The sequence below is a fragment of the Eurosta solidaginis genome, chromosome 3, assembly GCF_040869045.1.
Source record: "Eurosta solidaginis isolate ZX-2024a chromosome 3, ASM4086904v1, whole genome shotgun sequence".
Taxonomy (NCBI): domain Eukaryota; kingdom Metazoa; phylum Arthropoda; class Insecta; order Diptera; family Tephritidae; genus Eurosta; species Eurosta solidaginis.
The window spans coordinates 272,577,836-272,599,632 of record NC_090321.1 but is presented as its reverse complement, the minus strand read 5'-3'; the positions used below and the strand labels follow the sequence as shown (position 1 = coordinate 272,599,632).

Below are 21,797 nucleotides of genomic sequence, written 5' to 3'. Positions count from 1 at the left end.
AAAATGAACATACCTTAGAAAATAAAAATTTTCAAAACAGAGTTAATTGCTCAAATCGTGACAATTTCTTAAATGAAAATCATACTTTTATTTCAAATCAAAATTCCAAAATAAAAAACAAATATGATAACAATAATTATGGAAACTTTAATGATCAAAATAACAGAAACAATTTTTATCAAAATTTAAATGATAATAATGGAAAAGGTGGATATCAGCAAAATTATAACACATGGAATTTTAAGAGCTTACATCGAAAACCAAGTAGAAATTTTGTAAATGTTAAGGGTCAAGAACCGATGGAAGTTGATGTTATAAATATAAATGAAAATTTTCATTTGCAGCCTCGGAATCAACATTACCAGTAATAATATGTACTATAAATAATATCAAGACAAAATGCTTGATTGATAGCGGGGCTGCAACGTCGCTTGGCAATTATACATTTTTTCAAAATATGGGACTTCGAAAAAAATTTGTAAAACCAATTTTATTGACTACATTAGTCAGTGAAAACATTATTACAGATGAGGTTATAGTAAATGTGCCAACGGAATTTAATGATAAAAATAGTACTATGTCTATAAAATTAATAAAATTTTGGAATAAAAATTTTGACTGCATTATTGGTATAAATATTTTAGGATCAATTGGAGCGATTATAGATTTTCAATATAATAAATTGACAGTAAATAATAATGACATTAAATTCTTCGATAATGGTTTTAATATTAAGTACGAAGAGGTTAATTATTTGGAAAAATTTGAAATTTCGGAACTTAAAGATTTAATTCCAAAAGATTTAAATAAAGAAGAAAAAACCTTGATGATTTTTTTTTTTGTTTAAAAATAAAAATCTATTTTATATAGATGGTCAGAATTTGACGACCACTAATTGTGTTAAACACAAAATCATAACAACATCATCTAAGCCAATATATTGTAAAAATTATAGGCATCCTCAATTTTTGGAAAAGGAAATTGAGTCACAAATAGATGACATGTTAAAACAAAATATTATTCGAAATAGTAAGTCGCCATATAGTTCTCCCTTATGGATAGTTAAAAAAAAATTCGATAACTCTAAGAAACAAAAATGGCGATTAGTTATTGACTTTAGGAAACTCAATGAAATAACAGTGGATGATAAATTTCCAATTCCGAATATTGAATCATTATTTGATAAGTTGGGTAAAGCTCAGTATTTTTCTTCACTTGATCTAGCAAAAGGTTTTCATCAGATATTAATGGACGAGAGAGACATAGAAAAAACGGCATTTTCGACGTCGAGGGGACATTTTGAGTTCGTCAGAATGCCTTTCGGTCTCAAAAATGCGCCTGCTACTTTTCAGCGCATGTTAAATTTTGTTTTAGCTGATTTTATCAATAAAATTTGTGTAATATATATGGACGATATACTTGTTTTTTCAACTTCATTAACTGAGCATATTGAAAGCTTACAAAAAATTTTCTCAAAATTGAATGAATTTAATCTTAAGGTACAAGTCGATAAATGTACATTTTTATCTAAAGAGACGAATTTTCTTGGGCATATAATTACAAGTGAAGGTATAAAGCCAAATCCGGAAAAAATTGCGGCGATTCAAAAGTTGAAATTACCAGAGACTGTGAAAGAAATAAAATCCTTCCTTGGTTTAACCGGATATTACCGGAAGTTCATAAAAAACTATTCTTTTATAGCAAGTCCTATTATAAAGTATTTAAAAAAAAATACCAAGATAAATGCTAAAGATCAGTCGTATATAGATGCTTTCGAGAAATTGAGGAATATTCTAATTAACCCGCCTTTACTTTGTTATCCTAATTTTAATAAAAAATTTGTTTTGACTACTGATGCTAGTAATTTAGCTATCGGTGCAGTGTTAAGCCAAGAAGGGAAACCAGTGAGTTATGCTAGTAGGACATTAAATGGGCATGAAAAGAATTACTCAACTATAGAAAAAGAATTGCTAGCTATAGTTTGGTCCGTAAAGTACTATCGTTGTTACCTTTATGGTCGAAAATTTCTTATACAGACAGATCATCAGCCTTTAAAATGGTTATTTTCTCTAAAAGACCCCAACTCGCGCATTATTAGGTGGAAAATTTTATTAGACGAATTTCAGTTCGATATTGAGTATATTAAAGGGAAAGAAAATGCAGTAGCTGATTTTTTAAGTAGAGTTTCAATAAATCAAAGTTCTTTGGGTAGTTTTCATTGTTTTCAAGAAAACTTAAGTAATAATTTTATTACAACAGATTCCATTATTAACAAATATCGAACTCAGATTAGAATACTCAAAAATAAACGTAGGGAGAAAGAATTACTTTTTAACAAATACAAAATAGTTTACATTGCCGAAGAAGATTTAATAAATGATCGTTATTTAAATGATTTATTTAGAAGAGAATTAAGAAAAGGGAAAATTGGAATATATTCTGAAATTGAAGAAGATAAATATAACATAATAAAATTAAAATTAATTGAACTTTTCTCTAATGACAATAGTTTTAAATTTATTAATTGTTTAAAATTGGCTGAGGACATTGAATCTGAAGAGCAGTTATTAGATTTTATCAATGATAATCATTTAAAGGGTAATCATAGAGGGATTCAAGAAAATTATGAAGAATTAAAAGATTTATATTTTAATCCAAAATTGTTTAAATATATAAATAGATATTGCAATAGTTGCAGAATTTGTAAAGAAAATAAATACGATAGGAGACCGATAAAAAAACAATTTAAAAATACTTTTACACCTGATAAACCAAATTCTGTGGTACATTTAGATATTTTTCAAATTCAGAAAACTTGTTTTTTAACAACGATTGATAAGTTTACAAAGCTAGGAACGGCACATAGACTTAGTGATAAAAATATGATTACTGTCAAAACGAAAATTGAAGAGAGAATTGCATTTTTAGGGAAACCAGAAAAATTAATAATGGACAACGAGTTCAATAATGCATTGATAAATTTTTTTTGTCAAGAAAATGATATTGTAGCACATTATACTACAGCGAATTCCCACACTGGGAATTCAGATATAGAAAGGATGTATTCAACACTTCTTGAGCATATTCGAATATTAAAAAACAGTAGTAATATTAATAACGCAGAAGAATAGGTACATAAATCGATACATTTTTACAATAACACGATTCACAGTACAACTAAAATAAAACCAGTTGACTTTATAAATAAAACAAACATAAATTTTGAAGAAGTTAAGTTGGGAATTGAAGAATGTAAGAGAAAGACAATTGAAAGAGTAAATAGTAAAAGAGAAAATGTGAATTTGGATTTGAAAAATCCAAACTTGTATATTAAAAATCCTTACGCAAATAGACAGAAAACTGCTAAAAGGTATAATAAATATAATTATAATGCTAAAAAAGTAGATATTGCTCAATTTCGCAGACCCTCTAAATACATAAATTTGTAAAAAAAAAAAAATAAATAAATAAGTAAAAATCATTTATTATACAAATAATATAGAGTTATTAATTTAAAAAAAAAAATATAAATTAATTATAATTCAAATGGGAAATCATTTCATAAATGGAGGAAACTATATGTTATTTTATTATTTATAAATATTGATTTAATATAAAATGTTACATTAATTAATTTTTGTTATTTACATGAAAAAAAAAACTATCAATCTTTGTTGTATTTTTGAATTCGATGGGACTCGAATTTTTAGGAAAGGGCAAGTTATATTATACTTGGTTATAAATAATACTGTATCATTTTGTTATGTATTTGAAAATTGTTAGACTTGTTAAGTAATATTTGAAAATGTTATAAAATGAATATTCAAGATTGTCATATTTTTTCAGTTTTTGAAAAATTCTTAATAAAGAAAGATTTCCACATTGTTGAAATCTACAATTTATATAAAATAAAATCTTTTCAAGAGGATCAATTTATTTTAGTCGTGGGCGAATAAAATAAGCTATATCTTTACAAAACGAGCCTTATATCAATTATATTTCTCTTCCCAAGTGGAATTGTAACATGAAATAGGAAAAATTTCAAGTTTTGAAAATGGGCGTGGCACCGGCATTTTTTTGACTAACCAATTTTCCATGTTTCGGGAGCCATGATTGGAAGAAAAGTTAACATTCTGTAATAAAATTGGGTACACATATTTTTCGTACAGCAGGAAATATTTCTAATAAAAATGGACGTGATCGATCAAAGACCACGCCTACTTTTATATAAAAGAAGTTTAAAAGGGTCGTAGACTAGGATAATAAGCTATATCTTAGCGAAAATTAGTATTAGTGAAGGGTTGTTCCATAACTAAAATAAAAAGGAATGTTAGTTGCATGTTCTTATTCCATAATTAGCAGAAGAGAACCTAGTGATGGAAGAAGGAATGAAAGCATTTGAAAGATCTGCTATGGAATATTACTTAATATCTTTTTATACGCCACGGTTGAAACACTTCAGAATTCTCTATTTATGGCCCAAAGACATCACGCTTGCCGTAAACGAAAATTGAAAAGAAATAACATATACTGGACTAAGAAACTAATCTGTGTTCCGTACACAAAAATATCACTTGCTGCGGAATTGATCCCTATCCAAATGTGTTTTGGACATTGACAAAAGTTTTAAAGTCATAAAAGAAAATTGCAAAAACCTGGTTTGATACCCGTTAGGTAAGCATAAATATATGGAGCGGAAGACAATTGGGGAAAAGTTTTAAAATAATAAGACGTAAATTTGATCGAGTTTGTTAACAGATCAATCATTGACACATATGGGAAGCTCATAGTAAGCATCCGTTATTGTCAAGACTAGTTTTGCGATAAAAATTAATAGAAACGGGAAGAAATCCGATAATGAAAGATTTATTTATTTATTTCATATTTCATATTTCATTGGCAACGCATTAGTACAATGCAATCTTGTATAGTACAATAAAAGTAATAATTACATAAAGTTCATTTAAAAATATACATATGTGACCCGGCCTATGAAAAGGTGGCTTATGACCCAAAAAAGAAATTGCGAGAAACAGCTGTTAAAGATAAACAATGCATTTCTTCAGTTTCTTAGTAGTTTTTCTTTTGCATTATGAACAGTCATGCCCAAAAGGCAGAACACAAACCAGTTTCTGACCGATATTTTTGCTCAATTGCCATCGAAAAAATGCTATCAAAAAAATCTGAGGATGCTTCACCAGCCACCAAAGTGGCATCGAAGGAACCAAAGGCTTCATCGTCTTTCATTTGTGCTCTTCTTTATCTTCATTTTTAGTACACTTCTAAGCAATTTAGGACTTACTAGTTTTCACCACGTGAAAGAGCGTCTCAAAAACTATCGAAACCAGAAAAAAAGTGGAAAAATTGTTTTGAGTCATAAGCCACCTTTTCATTGATAATATACATATAAAAAATTGAATACTTCTTTACTTTTGACTGAAATGAAAAAAAAGCAAAAAATAACATAGTTATTGGTTAGCAGTCAACAAGCAGCAGTCCTCCATCTACCAGTTTTTTTTTTTTTAATTTGTCGATATTAGCCCATGGGGGAGGGTTTGAACATCCCCCTACTCCCCTCTCCCCCATTACGCACGACCCTGGAGCTTGCAGCACTGTCAAAAAGCTTTTATTGATAAGAGCCGTTACTCGATATTTTGGCAAATTACTCGATGTTTTCTCAAGGTAATCGCTGGTTTTTTTTATAAGCTTTTATTTACTTTCACTTGGCTGTTGTCTGTAATCAAATCTTGCAAGTTAAATTTGGTACACTTCCCGGTGTCCGACTGAGCTGAAATTTTGCACACATGTATAACTCCGATGACAATGCAATATAGCTTTGCGATAATTCGATAAATGAATCGATAACAGAGTTATCGGTAAAGATTTTTCTTCATAAATAAAAGCCTAAGCCATCAAATACGCAGGTTGTTTTTGTTGTTGTTGTAGCGATAAGATTGCTCCCCGAACTTTAGGGAGTGTTATCGATGTGATGGTCCTTTGCCGGATACAAATCCGATACGCTCCGGTACCGTAGCACCATTAAGATGCTAGCCCGACCATCTCGGGAACGATTTATGTGGCCACATTAAACCTTCAGGCCATTCCCTCCCTCCCTACCCCCAAGTTCCATGAGGAGCTTGGGGTCGCCAGAGCCTCGTCTGTTAGTGAATCAGGATTCGCCGAGGATAGGTGAGGTTGACAATTAGGTTTGGAGAAGCTATATATTGCGCTGGCAACCTGAAAGGTTGCGCTACACAACCCCTTGAATCTGGTATTTTAGTCGCCTCTTATGACAGGCATACCTACCGCGGGTGTATTCTGATCCCCTAACCCGCTGGGGCGCAGGTAACATCGCTATGTTTGTGTATGCAAACAACGTAGAAGATAGGCTGTTATCGCTAAATGGTGCATACTTTTTGTTGCATACTTTTCTGCGCACTTGATTTTGTTTTACAGATTTTTGGCGATGGAACAGAGCAGAGATCTGGAATGAGTAGTTATAAATCACAATAAAATATGATTTTCAGTTAGTTAACACTCGAACAGAAGAACTTGACTGTTCAAAGTTGACTTCGAAGAAACCATGTAATGTTGATGCATTAAAAGAAATGGATAGGATGAGAAACGTTAAAAATAACTAAGTAAAGATTACATAACTAATTTAAACAATATTTTATCCTACTAAAAATTAAAAAAAAATTCACATTTAAATTAAATTTAAGAAAAAAGCTTTTCTAAGAACAAGCTTCTATTACTTTTGTAATAAAACGAACTAAAAAGTAAAAAATAAAATTAAAGATAAAAAACTTTTTTAAAAATAAACTTTTATTATTGGTTAATAAAATTAATTAAAGCGTGTTACATTGTGATAGCAAGAAAAGGAGGTCCTAAATGTTCTTAATTATACCATCAAAATTTAACACGCTTTTTATTAGAACAATTAGGACTGTGATATAAACTGTAAGATTTAATAATTTAGGTGTAAAGTTTTAATGTTAAAAATATATAATTGTGTACAATATGGAATTTGTTTGTCGCAGACGAAAAAGCCTAATTATCGTTAAAGGTTACAATGAACTTATAAAGTGTTATATTTCTTTACAATCAATTTATTTTTTACTTTTTAGTTAATTTTATTAACCAATAATAAAGGCTTATTTTTAAAAAAGTTTTTTTTTTTCTTTAATTTTATTTGTCAGATATGTTTATAAAATTGCCGTCTACATTTAAACTGGTGTTTATTTTAATATTCGAATTAAATTAATTAATTGATTCTCGTTCCAAAAATTGCAATTACGCAAAGTGACCAGACCGCATAAATATATAGGAAAGAGTAACCAAAACTTCCTAGAGAAAGCATTAGGCATGAAAAGGTTGCTTTGTTTTTGTTGCCAAAGTATCGGCGAAGTGACGATTCTTTTGAATAAAAACTCTTTGGCACTGTGCATTATTTTGTAAAAACAAAAAAAAAACCAATTACAAGCGATGACTAATCAGTGACTTAACATATCTTAAAATAATTTTCTCAATGATTGTTAGTATTCACATACGCCAGATCGATGACGAACAATGACGTATTAGGTGAGTTTTAGTATTTCATCATTTGTCATTAACATCTGTGCTTTGTTTTACATAGTTACAAGCTTATTTGAAGAGGGCGGCATCGTACTTAGAAAGTGACAAACGGATATTTTTACAATGAAGTCATAATATTATTTGCATGCTGATAAGTGAAAATAATACGTACTATGTACTTTTAAATTCATGTACCAGGCTTTGAGGTCGGGCATATTAACCAAAGTACGTTATCCACTTTAAGTGAAATTATTGACCTTGGTGTTGTATTCGACTCCAAATTTCTGTTTCAAAGCCATTTGAGTTAGGTAATTGCAAAGGCATATTCAGTACTTGCATTCATTAAATGTTTTGGCTTTGATTTCTCTGATCCCTACACTTTAAAATTGCTGTACACCTCGCATATACGTTCCAAATTAGAATACGCTGTTTTTATCTGGAGACCATACTATGATTGTCATATAAATGGGCTTGAGCGAGTTCAAAAAGTTTTTGTCCGCTTTGCTTTGCGGTCCTTAAACTTCAGAGACTCGATTCCTCCTTATAAGAGTCATTGTTTGCTTATTAGTTTAAAGTCCTTAGATACTAGACGGTCCATTCTGTCCCTCACTTTTGTGTTTGACTTAATAAGTGGATTAATTGACTGTCCATTCTTGCTTGAGAGAATACGTTTTAATATCCTGCAGAGGAGTTTACAGAATCACGGTATTTTCTGGTTGGGCTTTGTTAGAGCTAATTACGCTACCAATGCTCCAATTTTTAGAGCTTTGAAAGAATTTAATTCTCTTATGAACCCTGGAAATCTTGATTTTTCCTCTACGAAAGATGTATTTAAACAAAGATTAAAAGAATTTTTTACATTAATATTAAAATAAATAAATACTATGTTTATCCAAAAATTATTTCATATTTGTTTGTAAGTTTGAAGGTATTTAAAAATCTAACAAACTCTTCATCGGATTGCATTTAAAATTCGCAAACTTATTGCTTGCACTTGGAGGACGTTGATGATAAGATACAATTTATTTTAAATTCAAATACTGTACAAATTTTAAGTATCATACTTTATTGAGCTAATTCGTGACTACTTCGAAAATAATTATATAATTTACTTCAAAGTTATAACCATAATATTTGCATAAGATTAAAGTTTTTCTTCAACACAAACAACAACATCAGCTCTTTAATCCAGCAAAGAATCACTTTTGCCAGTACACGCTATTTGGAAATAGATAGGCAATTGAAAAGTAGTCTCCTCTCGGAAAACGAAAATCATGCTCTTTTTTTTATTGGGCGTTGAGGTAGTGGCCTAATGAAACCAGGCTAATTTTGTTCATATATCCACAACCCACTGCAGTTTCGTCATAACTATAAAGGCCATCTTGCTCACAGCAGTCCAACAATCTATTTGTCCGCACATTCGTGGAACTAAATTCCTAATGGAAGGCTCCTCTCGAAAAACTCTGTGTACAGTGAGTCTTTCGCCGTAAAAACGAGGGCAGTGAAACATTACATGTTCCGCGATTTCCAATTCGGAGGGACAGTGTGGACAGAAAGGATTCTCCTCTATCCCTCGCTTATGTAGATATTCCTTGAGGCCGCCGTGTCCACTCAATATCTGTGTGAGTTGGTAATTTAGTTCGCCGTATTTTCGCTCGCACTATTTCGTTATATTCCAAATTAGCCTGAAGGTCCAGCGCCCTTTTCTCTATTCTTCCCACCGTTCTGCCACCTAACTATTGTTCGTGACCTTGCGCTTTTGTTAGACCCTTCAGATGGTCGGCTGATTCCAATGCTATGCAGATCGGCCATTTCACCTGAGAGTAGATCTACAGGGATTTTCCTGTATAAAGCATGGATTGCGTCGTGGACACCGTCCGATAAGCACATGCTATTCGTATAGCAGCAATGCGGTAGGCTGCTAGTATATCTTTTTGGTGGACTTTTTGGATCCGTGCCATACTGGTGCTGCATGTAATATTATAGAGCTGATTACGTTGAATAATAGCTGACGGGTAGCTTCGTCTGGGCCGGCAATATTGGCCATTATTCGCGTTAGGGCTCCACTAACTCTCGAAACTTTATCCCTCACCGCCCTGAAGTGCTCCTTAGAAGTGAGTTTTGCGTCATTGATTACTCCTAGATTTTTCATGGAAGGCTTTCATTTTATTTGATAATCTCCTATGGTTAGGACTAACTCATCTACAGTCCGCTTTGAGCTCACCAAAACCACTTCTGTTTTATTGCTAGTCATCTCCAGCCCCATGTTCGTCAGCCATTGCTTTATTCTGCGGGCTATATTGACAACTGTTTGTATTGCATCTATCGTGGATCTCGGTTTTCGAAATCCAGACTGACTATTTGGTAAGCCACCTGGGCTTTCCAAGATATGCTGCAGACGCTCACTAATAATACGTTCTAGAATCTATTCTATTGAATCCAACATAAAAAGTGGCCTGTATGAAGATGGCTCTTCGGACATCTTATCAGGTTGCAGCAAAGGAACCAGTATTTGACTTTTCCATGAGCGGGGGAAGACGCCTTCTTGGAAACAAGCGTTGAAGAGATCCGTAAATACCGATTTTCAAGACCTAATCGCTGATTTAAGAGCTATTTTTGGCACTCCATCCGATCCCATGCTACCGAAGAACAATCATGCTCTACAATTCTACCATCTTTTTCTAGTACCATTGACTTCGTTGTTTCAAAATTTGTTGCAATGGTTGGGTTCAGTAGACGTACATGTAGACACTTTATATATCCTTGGTCAGAAGTCGTCTTGAATATTGCTCAATAATATGGAATCCTTCCTATGACTATAACTCCTATAAAATTGAGAGAGTTCAAAAATTTTTTACAAAAGTTGCTTTACGTATGCTTCACTGGCCAGACGGCCTCCCATCATATACCAGCAGGTGCAAATTGCTTGGTCTTCAGGCTTTGCATGACAGAACAACTTGAATCTCACTCATGCTTGCCTATAATATAATAAACGTTAGCACGAATTGCTTTGATTTATCTAATTTGTTCACTCCATATATTCCAATGCGTGATCTTCGGCATAATAAAACGTATTGTGCTATGAATGAACCTATAACTAGGACTATACATCTAGCAAATCGATTCAGTAGTGTTCTTAATTTTAATAACAGCTTATATAAGTTTAAGCTTGAATTATTTTCTATTTTTAACTAGTCTGTAACAAAGCATGTAGTTATCGACATGTAAGAGTTGAAGTAGATTATGGTCAGCGCAAAGCATTTATCAAACACCAAAGGTATGTCTCAATTGGGTGAATCCAATTTCAAGGGGTTGTGTAGGCAACCCTCTCAAGGGGTTCCCAGCGCAATATATAGCTTCTCCAACCCAATTGTCAACCTCACCTACCAGTGGCGAATTCTGTTTCATTGACTGTCGAAGCTCTGGCGACCACAAGGTCCTCAGGGAACTGGGGGGTGGGCAGGACGGCATGGTCTAGAAGGTTTAATGTGGTCATATAAATCGTTCCCGAGATGGTCGGACCGGTACCTTAATAGTGCTTTGTTACCGAAACGTACGGAAAATACGGAAAAAAATCGGCGTGGCACATTGAAAACAGTACTTTTGTAACTTACATACAAGCGACTGGCAAAAATTAGGCACAGCTGTAATAAATAAACATTCTCAGAACATATAAAAATAAAACAGGTATGTTGAGTATGTTGTTTAATAGCAAATTAGACTTTATTTTTTCAATTAAAAATGTTAATTGTAATAAATACGAATTAAAATGTGAATAAATGCTTTTAAAGAATCAAATAAATGCTGACGATAAATAAGTACAATACATGTATGTATGTATGTATATAGATATTCTGAAAATAAATTTTGATGCACACACACACAAGTATGTATGTGCGTACGTGTAGAAGGCATTTATGTACATACATATGTATATATATTTCAGATATGTATAAAATAATTTTTAAAATAAAATTCCAAGTGATAAAGTCTTTGTTTTTTTCTTACTAAGCACTTTTTGTTTTTTTTTTTTTTTTTTTTTTTTTGATTAGTAAACATAAAATTTATACACAACACAAGTGAATGTCGGCTTAATAATCATAACGCCGCTGCTTACTACGGAAATGTATCACCAAAAAAATAGCGAATATCAGCATCACAGCCTAAAAAAAAAAATAAAAATTTAAAAACAAGTGGACGAGTAATAATAAGAGGTTAATGTTATCTGAGTTCAGAGATCACAAAAGTTGAAAGAAAAAAATACTTATTCATACGTCAATTGAACGTCGTTAATGCACACTCATATAAGTGAATGTGAGGCGTTTTATGTCAACTCATCTTACAGATGGATTATGCACTTAATTTTCGCTAAATTCTAGGCCCATATCGTGTTATACGATCCGTGATTGAAACTAAGTTTTTTAATAGCACTGAAATGGTGATTAGGATTGAGGTAATACGTGAAATATAGGCTGTAACTGCTTATAAGATTCATAATGTCTTATCATTTTTATGAAAAGTTTGAAAGATTCATATTTATCATTTGAGTGAAATTGGTTTTTCATCCGTGATCTTATAACACGACACGGACCCTGGACGTGTTTGTCTATCATTAAAAAAAGAGTGCTCTCCTTTTTATACTCAGTATCGAAAAAAAATTTGATTCAGCCATGTCCGTCCGTCCGTCCGTCTGTCCGTTAACACGATAACTTCAGTAAATTTTGAGGTATCTTGATGAAATTTGGCATGTAGGTTCCTGGGCACTCATCTCAGATTGCTATTTAAAATGAACGATATCGGACTATAACCACGCCCACTTTTTCGATATCGAAAATTTCGAAAAACAGAAAAAATGCGATAATTCATTGCCAAAGACTGATAAGGCGATGAAACTTGGTAGGTGGGTTGACCTTATGACGCAGAATAGAAAATTAGTAAAATTTTGGACAATGGGCGTGGCACCGCCCACTTTTAAAAGAAGGTAATTTAAAAGTTTTGCAAGCTGTAATTTGGCAGTCGTTGAAGATATCATAATTAAATTTGACAGGAACGGTACTCCTATTACTATATGTATGCTTAATAAAAATTAGCAAAATCGGAGAGCGACCACGCCCTTTTTAAAAAAACATTTTTTTAAAGTCAAATTTTAACAAAAAATTCAATATCTTTACAGTATATAAGTAAATTATGTCAACATTCGACTCCAGTATTAATATTGTGCAATAAAATACAAAAATAAAAGAAAATTTCAAAATGGGCGTGGCTCCGCCCTTTTTCATTTAATTTGTCTAGGATACTTTTAATGCCATAAGTCGAACACAAATTGACCAATCCTTGTGAAAATTGGTAGGGTCTTAGATTCTAGGACGATAACTGTTTTCTGTGAAAAAGGGTGGAATCGGTTGAAGCCACGCCCAGTTTTTTACACAGTCGTCCGTCTGTCCTTCCGCTCGGCCGTTAATACGATAACTTGAGCAAAAATCGACATATCTTTACTGAACTTAGTTCACGTACTTATCTGAACTAACTTTATCTTGGTATAAAAAATGAACGAAATCCGACTATGACCACGCCCACTTTTTTAATGTCGAAAATTACGAAAAATGCCATAATTTTATACCAAATACGAAAAAAGGGATGAAACATGGTAATTGGATTGGTTTATTGCCGCAAAATATAACTTTAGAAAAAAACTTTATAAAATGGGTGTGACACCTACCATATTAAGTAGAAAAAAATGAAAAAGTTCTGCAGGGCGAAATCAAGGGCTTTGAATCTTGGCAGGAATACCGTTAGTGGTATTACATATATAAATAAATTAGTGGTACCCGACAGATGATGTTCTGGATCACCCTGGTCCACATTTTGGTCGATATCTCGAAAACGCCCTCACATATACAACTACCACCACTCCCTTTTAAAACCCTCATTAATACCTTTAATTTAATACCCATATCCTACAAACAAATTCTAGGGTCAGCCCTGGTCCACCTTTATGGCGATATCCCTAAATGGTGTTCACCTATATAATTATTACCTACTCCCTCTTAAAATACTCTTTAATATCTTCCATTTGACACAAATGTCATACAAACACATTCCAGGGTTACCCTCGGTTCATTTTCCTACATGGTGATTTTCCCTTATTTTGTCTCCATAGCTCTCAACTGAGTATGTAATGTTGGGTTACACCCGAACTTAGCCTTCCTTACTTGTTTTGTAATATTTTTATTTCAGCCAAATGAAAGATACGATTTTTTTAAAATTTCGCCATATTTTTCGTGCTTTGTTTTTAAGTTATTTATTAAAAAAATATTAAACAAAAACTTAGTTTACATATAACGAGATTATCTTAATTTTCGTAACTAACTCCTAATCGTTAATTAAATAAATAGATTTCCTATATTAATTTTTCTCTTTGATAATCTGTAGTTATGAAGAAATTTTAGAGATGCCGATTTTTTTTCATAGACAAAGTACCACCTCTAGGGTGCAATCTCCAATTGGAAGCACGAAATAAAAGAGAAAGCTGAAAATTTGACAGCTAATAATATATTTCCTCGGAATGGGATATATGTAAACACGTACATTATCTATTAAGGATTTATTGTAGATTAGTGCATGTGTAAACGTGGTCCAAATATAGTTCTGCCTAATTTTTGGTTTTATATACATAGCATTTAGTCACGAATCAAAATCAAAACACATATTTGAAATTACATTATTTCCACTTTTATACTAAATCCTCTCCCGCCGGCCGCAGTGGTGTGGTGCTAGCGTGCTCTGCCTATCACACTAAGTCCAACTCCCGGGCAAAGTAACATCAAAACTTTAGAAACAAGCTTTTATTTTTTTACTCTCGAGAATGCTGCTAAAGAACTACAAATTTGGTGTTATTTCAATTTAAGATTTTTTATTTCAGCTTACCAAATTTGGTGAAAAATTATAATCAAGTTTGTTAAAGAAAAAATATAGATATTTGAAATTTAAAAAAAATACGCGACCACGCCTCAAATTCGTAGTGCTTTAGGAGGAGTTGGTTGTAATTTCTTATTAAGATTGTTTAAGAGAAATTAAAAAACAAATAAATTTGAAAAATAGAAAATTCAAAATACTGGACTAGGCTTCGAATTTATGTTACAGGAAGTAGAATGTTCGGGATTTGAAAAAGACGTGACTTTGCAATCGTAAAATTCACGTTCTAAATTTTTGAACTTCGAAAAGAAAAAAATTAGACGTGAGTACAACGTATTCGATGTGTAAACATACAAATGTATGTCTAGAAAACTAAAATTTTCGATAACTAATGCTTAACTTTTTAATAACAGATCCATAACTTTTCGATAGTAAATCGATTACTTTTCGATTACAAGCATTTAAAATAATTTGATACCTTTTCGTAAACAAACATATAATTTTTCGATTATATATCGATAACTTTGCGATGGCGATTCGATAACTTTTTAATAATATATCGAAACCTAACCGACAAATAACATTAAAATAAATACTTGGCGCCATTTACCTCCGAGGAGATTTAGGCCGCGCTTCTCTTCCAATCTGCGTCGTGCTCCTTTTTATTTTTCTCTACAAATAGGTGGGACGGGACCTATATATCATATGCCGACGCCGAACGGCAGCTGCACGGCAGATGAGTTTACACTGAGAAGCTTTGCTAAACCACTGCCGAGGGGCGACCTTGCTTAGAAAAAACTGATAACTAATTAAAAAGAAATACAATCTAAATTTTGGGTTTTAGGTTTTCCGGGACTTGAACCCGGGACCACGATACGATCACACCAAGGCTGCCGCCTTTTTCGATAATACATCGATAAATTTTCGCTAACAAGCCGATATATTTGTTATTGATAGCAATTTTTTAACAATTCGATATAAAATTTTTCGTTCGTCTATACCTTGTCGAAACACACACCGATAACTTGTTGATAAGAAATGGATGATATGCCCATCGATAACAAACTGACAATTCATTGATAACAAACCGTTACAACTTCGATAAATGAATGATAACACGCCGTATGGTTTCGATTGGCGTTGGCCTTGACTTCTAGTTGTTTCTTCCCTCTCTCCCCTCGACTCATCTTCGCAACCATAACGACAGTCATAAGCATCGTTTTAGGCATTCACACCATAACCGAAATTTTTATTATAAAGCTCTCTTTTTCTTCCTCCTCTTCTTCTGTCTTCTAATCTCCTTAACATTCACTTATTTTCCTTTATCGTTTGTCTTTCTTTATACTTCTCTGCCTTCGTTTATTTCTTTTATCTAATTTACCACCTGATGTTTCTCATATTAAATCTACCACGTACATTCTTCCTACATTACACTACAGTGTAGGAACTGCTCAAACATTATGTACTCCCCCATATAGCATGCCACTTCCAAACACAAAGCTTACGTTTAAACTTACTTACGCCGTGAGCAAAGATGGTATCACATCAACAAAAAAAAAGAAACCAAAAAAAACCTTGGGTGCCAATATCTTTCTCAATTAATAGTTCTTCTGAAAAAATTAATTTAAAAAATTTTCGAAAACTTTCAAAATCTCATACCTTCAACTGCATGGAAAGAAAAAATTTCATAAACAACAGAAAAAAATCTCGAAGGATACCAAAAATGTTAAAATTGCAGCGCAAATAATGATGCGTAATCCATCGGTATCACGAGTGGGCATGGAATACCCCATATATATGTATTTTTTGGAATTGACAATTACCGTGAATGCAATATTTCCCCATTCGCCGCTCGATGAGTAATTGAAAAGGCTGGTGAATTCATCTTGAGCTGCTTTAATACAACCAGTGTGCCAGAGTGCGGTTTGGTTTACCACCATTTTGGGATAACAGCTGGCGGGATAAGTTAAACGTCCAATAGAGTAATAATCTTCGGGACTTATTTTGCCGCAACAGTGATACTAAAAATATTTATAAAGAGAGAATGAAAAAGAGGTGTGAGAGGGGCACATACAATGTAAGCAGGCATTTAAATAATTACAAATATACTTATGATTATGTAGTATGTATAGATGTTTTATAAAAATATTTGCTTTTATACATACATAAATATATTTACAATGAAATAATTAATTATGAAACGCATCGAGGTTATAAAGAAATTCAAGACTAGGTACAATTATGATTTTCCTTTGTTTATAAAAATAAGAAACCAAAGCATCATATCAAGCATGCATATTTTCGTATTAATTTTAAGTAGCTGTATTTATCACAAAAAAAGTAAAATAAAAGATCAATGTAATGCATGTTTATAATCTGACACCCGGAAAGGATCTGATGAGTTGACGTTGTTTGTTAAAGAGATAATAAGATTTCATATACATATGAATCACGTAGATCTAAGTCTAGTTAAATTTTATAAAGTCAGCATTCTCAGACTCATTTCTGCTGTGCCCAGTGGGTATATAGTTGAAGGCGTTGTTGTTTTCATTAAAAGAAATATTCAGGCGATGTAAAGTACATCGCATGGAATTCTACAATATAAGAAATCTGTCAAATCACATTTAGCATCGGGTCAATTTCCTTGAAAGTTTTTAATTTCTTAACAAATGTACTCGCCGGCAATGCAAAGCTTTAGTACGTTGCGTGAAGATGGGATTGTACTAATTTCTTCTTTGCTGTGAACTCAGCAATACGGAGTACGCGAATATTCCCATGATTAAAGAAAACTTTCCCTAAATCAGCAACTATACCACCCTTATTCGCCATAAATAACCCTACAACTCACAAAACCAGCCAGGGTGTGAGGAATAAATGGACGTCCTTTTTCTTCCTTCCCAATGTCTATTGCCTCTTCTGCTCTCTTTCGGTCTTCCGCTCCCCTCAATATTTGTTTATCATATCTTGCTCCCTCTACTTCATAACTTTCCGCTTTGTTTATCTTCTGCTCATTTTCCTTCCTCTTTTCAAACCTCCTTTTTATCGTCTTCTATCTCCCAGACGCTATATCGCTTTGAAGCTTCCTACTCCTTCCTCCCTGCTTCTACGTTCACCCTTTCTTTCCCCTTCACTTTTTTCCTTTCATTTCGCTTCCTCTTCTACTCCTTCATCCATCTCCTTTTTTCTCTATGTTTTTACCCTTCTATTCTTTTTGTTTCGCTCAACCCACATTTTCAACCTTTCCCATCACCCTCTGTGTATTCTCCTATTTTACTACTTTTTCCCTCTTCTCTCACCATACTTTCCTTCCACTTATTTTTGCTCTACACTGTCACCTCTCTTCCCTCTTTCTCCCTACCACTTTGGTTTTCACTAAGCGTTTTGATCACTATTGCACTTCCCTCTTTTCCCTTCGTCATTTCCTTTTCCTTTCATCTGTTTTCACACCACCAATTGATATTTTGAAAAGTGAAGCAGTTTTCGCTTGTACCTCAAACAGCAAACATCTCATACATGCTCAAACTTTTCCCCATTCTCTTTGTGCACACATACATACTAATAAAAACTTGCGTTTGTATTAGGACTTCAATTCCGATATCTTGGAAGTTCCGATTAATTTATACTTCCGATTCCGATTTCGGTTCCGATTGTTTCCAATGAGATGTATAACGGAAGACGATCAGTCAGAGCATTTAATTTGTAAGTATCACCACTATCGAGAATATTTTGTATAATTGTTTCTATTGTATTTTCGGTAAAGGCCGAAAATATTTTGAGATGAAAATTATCGATTGTCGCGGGTAAAGTTACTTGGAACTGAGCCATCCTTAAGAATTTCACTTACAGTGTTACCAGAATCGTATTCAAAACTGGTATCAATATAAATCCGTCCTTCTAGCAATTACTAGAAACTTCCAGAAGCTATTTCAATTATTTCTGGGGCTCTGAAAGCTATGTGTTGCATCTATTTGGAACCTTAACCTAGAAGATACTTCTTGATGTTGGCATATGAGGGATTTCCGCCTTGATAACCAATTGACTCTCAATATGACTCTACCCAACATTGCACTGCTCCGAGGCATTTAAACTCGTTGTATTTGATAACGATATGTTTTTCGTCGCTTTCCACCAAACACGGAGTCCAAGGTGAGGAAAAGACTTCACAATCACTCACAGAGAGTTCCTAAAACCAAGCATTCTCTTACATGCATTCAGTGTCGTTTTTTCCATCCCTCTTCAACACAAGTTTACACTGTCTTTCTCCTCTAGTTTTGCCTATTCAGAACTTTACACCGCCTAGTAGACAAAGGCATTCGTGTTTTCCGCATTGGTGGCCAACCAGGCGCCAGATGCCCAGACATCTAAATCACGAAGCGCTCCATCCATCAGCGTGCTACATATTAGCCAGACATTGCAGACATGCGACATTTGAAAAGTGCCCCTTATCACTGATATCGTCGACTTAAATAGTGATATTTGAGCAATCTTTTTTTTTTTTTTCATTTTCATTTCATTTCAATATTAACGAAAATCCTCAAGAAGTTTGTTGATGCAAAAAATTACGTTTACGTTTTTCGTGACAACAGTTCATATCTCATTTATTTGTTATTTGTATTGTTTTAATCGTTATCCTCGTCAACTAATAAGATATCAGTTTCTGTTACTATACCCTACTTCCGATGTCGGTTCTGATTCCGAGAAAGCACATTTGTAAGTTCCTTTTTCGATTCCGGTTCCGGTAAATTCATTTCTAGTTTGACGTTGTGCACCTCTAATAAGATATTTCATAAGCCTCCAGATGTCATCATTTATTTATTTTAACAATGACACATGCTGAGCTAATCCAACTGTTAGAGATCAAACATACAAAAACCCCTAAAACAAACATATTGTTTAAGGCTTGTCTTGAAACATAAAACTAGCCTTAGGCTAGCGTAAGCTGAACCTAATTATTTATATTCGTGTCGAAAATAATAGTATACACTTAATAATATTCTTAGTAATTATACAAAAAAAATTACCGTCTGTTGAGTGTTATTCATAGCGCCAGGCATCTTAATCTCCTCCAACCACGTCTTTTCTACATCCTTGGCAGCAAAATCTTTGATAGCTTGCGAATCAGATGCATAGTATTTTCCAAAAGCTTGCGAAGCTAAAGAAAGCGCTATTATGATAGCATACTAGAAAAAAGAGAAAGGGGAATAGAAAAATTAAAAAAAAACAAGTAAGAACGGGACTGTCTTCGGCTGTGCCGAAGACTTCATACCTTTCATGAATGGGGCTGAACAATAATCTTATCCCGTTCGTAATCTCCGAATAATCGGATGTATAAGATAAGAAATATATAGTGAACAGATCTGCATACCTTAACGATTTTTAAGATAAATATAAAATAAAAAACAGGTAGGTACTTTGTGTGAGGATGCAAAGTTTCTGGTTTTTTGTGGTCTGCGTGTAAAAACTATGACTGCGAATCACGTATTTCAACAATATATGACGTAAACGTAACTATTTGATGAAATTTGATGAATTTTGAAGCTTCTAGCCGTAAAAAGGGGGCAAACATTGAGTTTATATGGGGTATATAATATATATACCACCGATCTCTATGATTTTTTCAGAAAACAATATATGCTATACACGTAAGCATTTGGTGAAATTTGAAGCTTCTAGCTGTTAAAATGGGGAAGAAATTGCGCAAAGTTTCTTATCTGAACAATCGGTTGTATGGGATATATACTATATATACCACCGGTATCTATGATTTTCTCAGACCACAATATATGCTATATACTTAAGCATTTGGTGAAATTTGAAGCTTCTAGCTGTTAAAATGGGGTAGAAATTGCGAAAAGTTTCTTATCTGAACAATCGGTTGTATGAGATATATACTATATATACAACCGATCTCTATGATTTTTTCAGACAACAATATATGCTATATACGTAAGCAATCGGTGAAATTTGAAGCTTATAGCTGTTAAAATGGGGTAGAAATTGCGAAAAGTTTCTTATCTGAACAATCGGTTGTATGAGATATATACTATATATACAACCGATCTCTATAATTTTTTCAGACAACAATATATGCTATTTACGTAAGCAATCGGTGAAATTTGAAGCTTATAGCTGTTAAAATGGGGTAGAAATTGCGAAAAGTTTCTTATCTGAACAATCGGTTGTATGAGATATATACTATATATACAACCGATCTCTATGATTTTTTCAGACAACAATATATGCTATATACGTAAGTATTCGGTGAAATTTGAAGCTTCTAGCTGTTAAAATGTGGCTAAAATTTGCGAAAATATATATATATATATATATACTATATATATATACTATATATACCACCATATATAAACTATATATACCACCGATCTTTATGATTTTTTCAGAGAACAATATATGCTATATACCTAAGCATTCGTTGAAATTTTAAGCCTCTAGCTCTTAAAATGGGGCAGTAATTACGAAAAGTTCCTTATCTGAACAATCGGTTGTGGGGGATATATACTATATATACGACCGATCTCATCAATTTTTTCAGGCAACAATATGTGCAATATACGAAAGTATATGGTGAAGTTTGAAGCTTCAATCTGTTAAATTGGGTAAGATATTACAAAAATCCTCTTTTTCTGAAAAATCGGTTGTATGGAGGATATATGCTAAAGTGGTCTGACCCGGTCGGTTCCGACAAATGTCTAATCGGACACCCAAATACACCCGCTCACCAAATTTTATCAAGATATCTCAAAAATTGAGGGACTAGTTTGCATACAAACAGACAGACGGACAGACGGACAGACGGACAGACGAACATGGCTAAATCAACTCAGCTCTTCAACCTGATTATTTCGGTATACTTAATGGTGGGTCTATCTATTTTCCTTCAAGGACTTACAATTTTCGGTTTCGTGACGAAATTAATATACCATTTCATTTTCATGAAAGGTATAAAAAAATAAAAAGCGAGAAGAACAATAGCGAAAACAAAATTCCTACTAAAACAATGAAACAGATGTAAACCGCAGGTGGTTGATTAAAAATGGTAGGTGCAAACGTATTTGTAGACACCTACATATGTACATGCATAGTATTAAATTAGTGTGATTATATTTGAATTATACAGACTTCATGGTTACAATTGCATCAATTCAAGTATTCTTCCCAATGTAGGCAGCTGATTAATTAATTGCCTTTGAACAAAGTGAAATATGATGAGAAATATTTTTATATGTTTATATGTATATGAACATTAGAAATATTTTTCCCCCGGAGCCATGATCTAATATTTTCTT

General features: G+C 33.1%; 1 protein-coding gene across 2 annotated transcripts in view; it reads right to left on the bottom strand.

The window, feature by feature from the left end:
• Positions 1-11,267: 11,267 nt before the first annotated feature.
• Tsp42Ek (Tetraspanin 42Ek) overlaps positions 11,268-21,797 on the bottom strand; it is a 31,175-nt gene continuing 20,645 nt past the window's right edge. For both annotated transcript variants that reach the window (XM_067776513.1, XM_067776514.1), the window contains exons 4-6: positions 19,512-19,670; positions 16,314-16,511; positions 11,268-11,738 (exon numbers count right to left, since the gene is read on the bottom strand). In XM_067776513.1, coding sequence (XP_067632614.1) covers positions 11,667-11,738; positions 16,314-16,511; positions 19,512-19,670 — 429 coding nt within the window. In that variant the 3' untranslated portion in view covers positions 11,268-11,666. The remainder of the gene's footprint in view (positions 11,739-16,313; positions 16,512-19,511; positions 19,671-21,797) is intronic.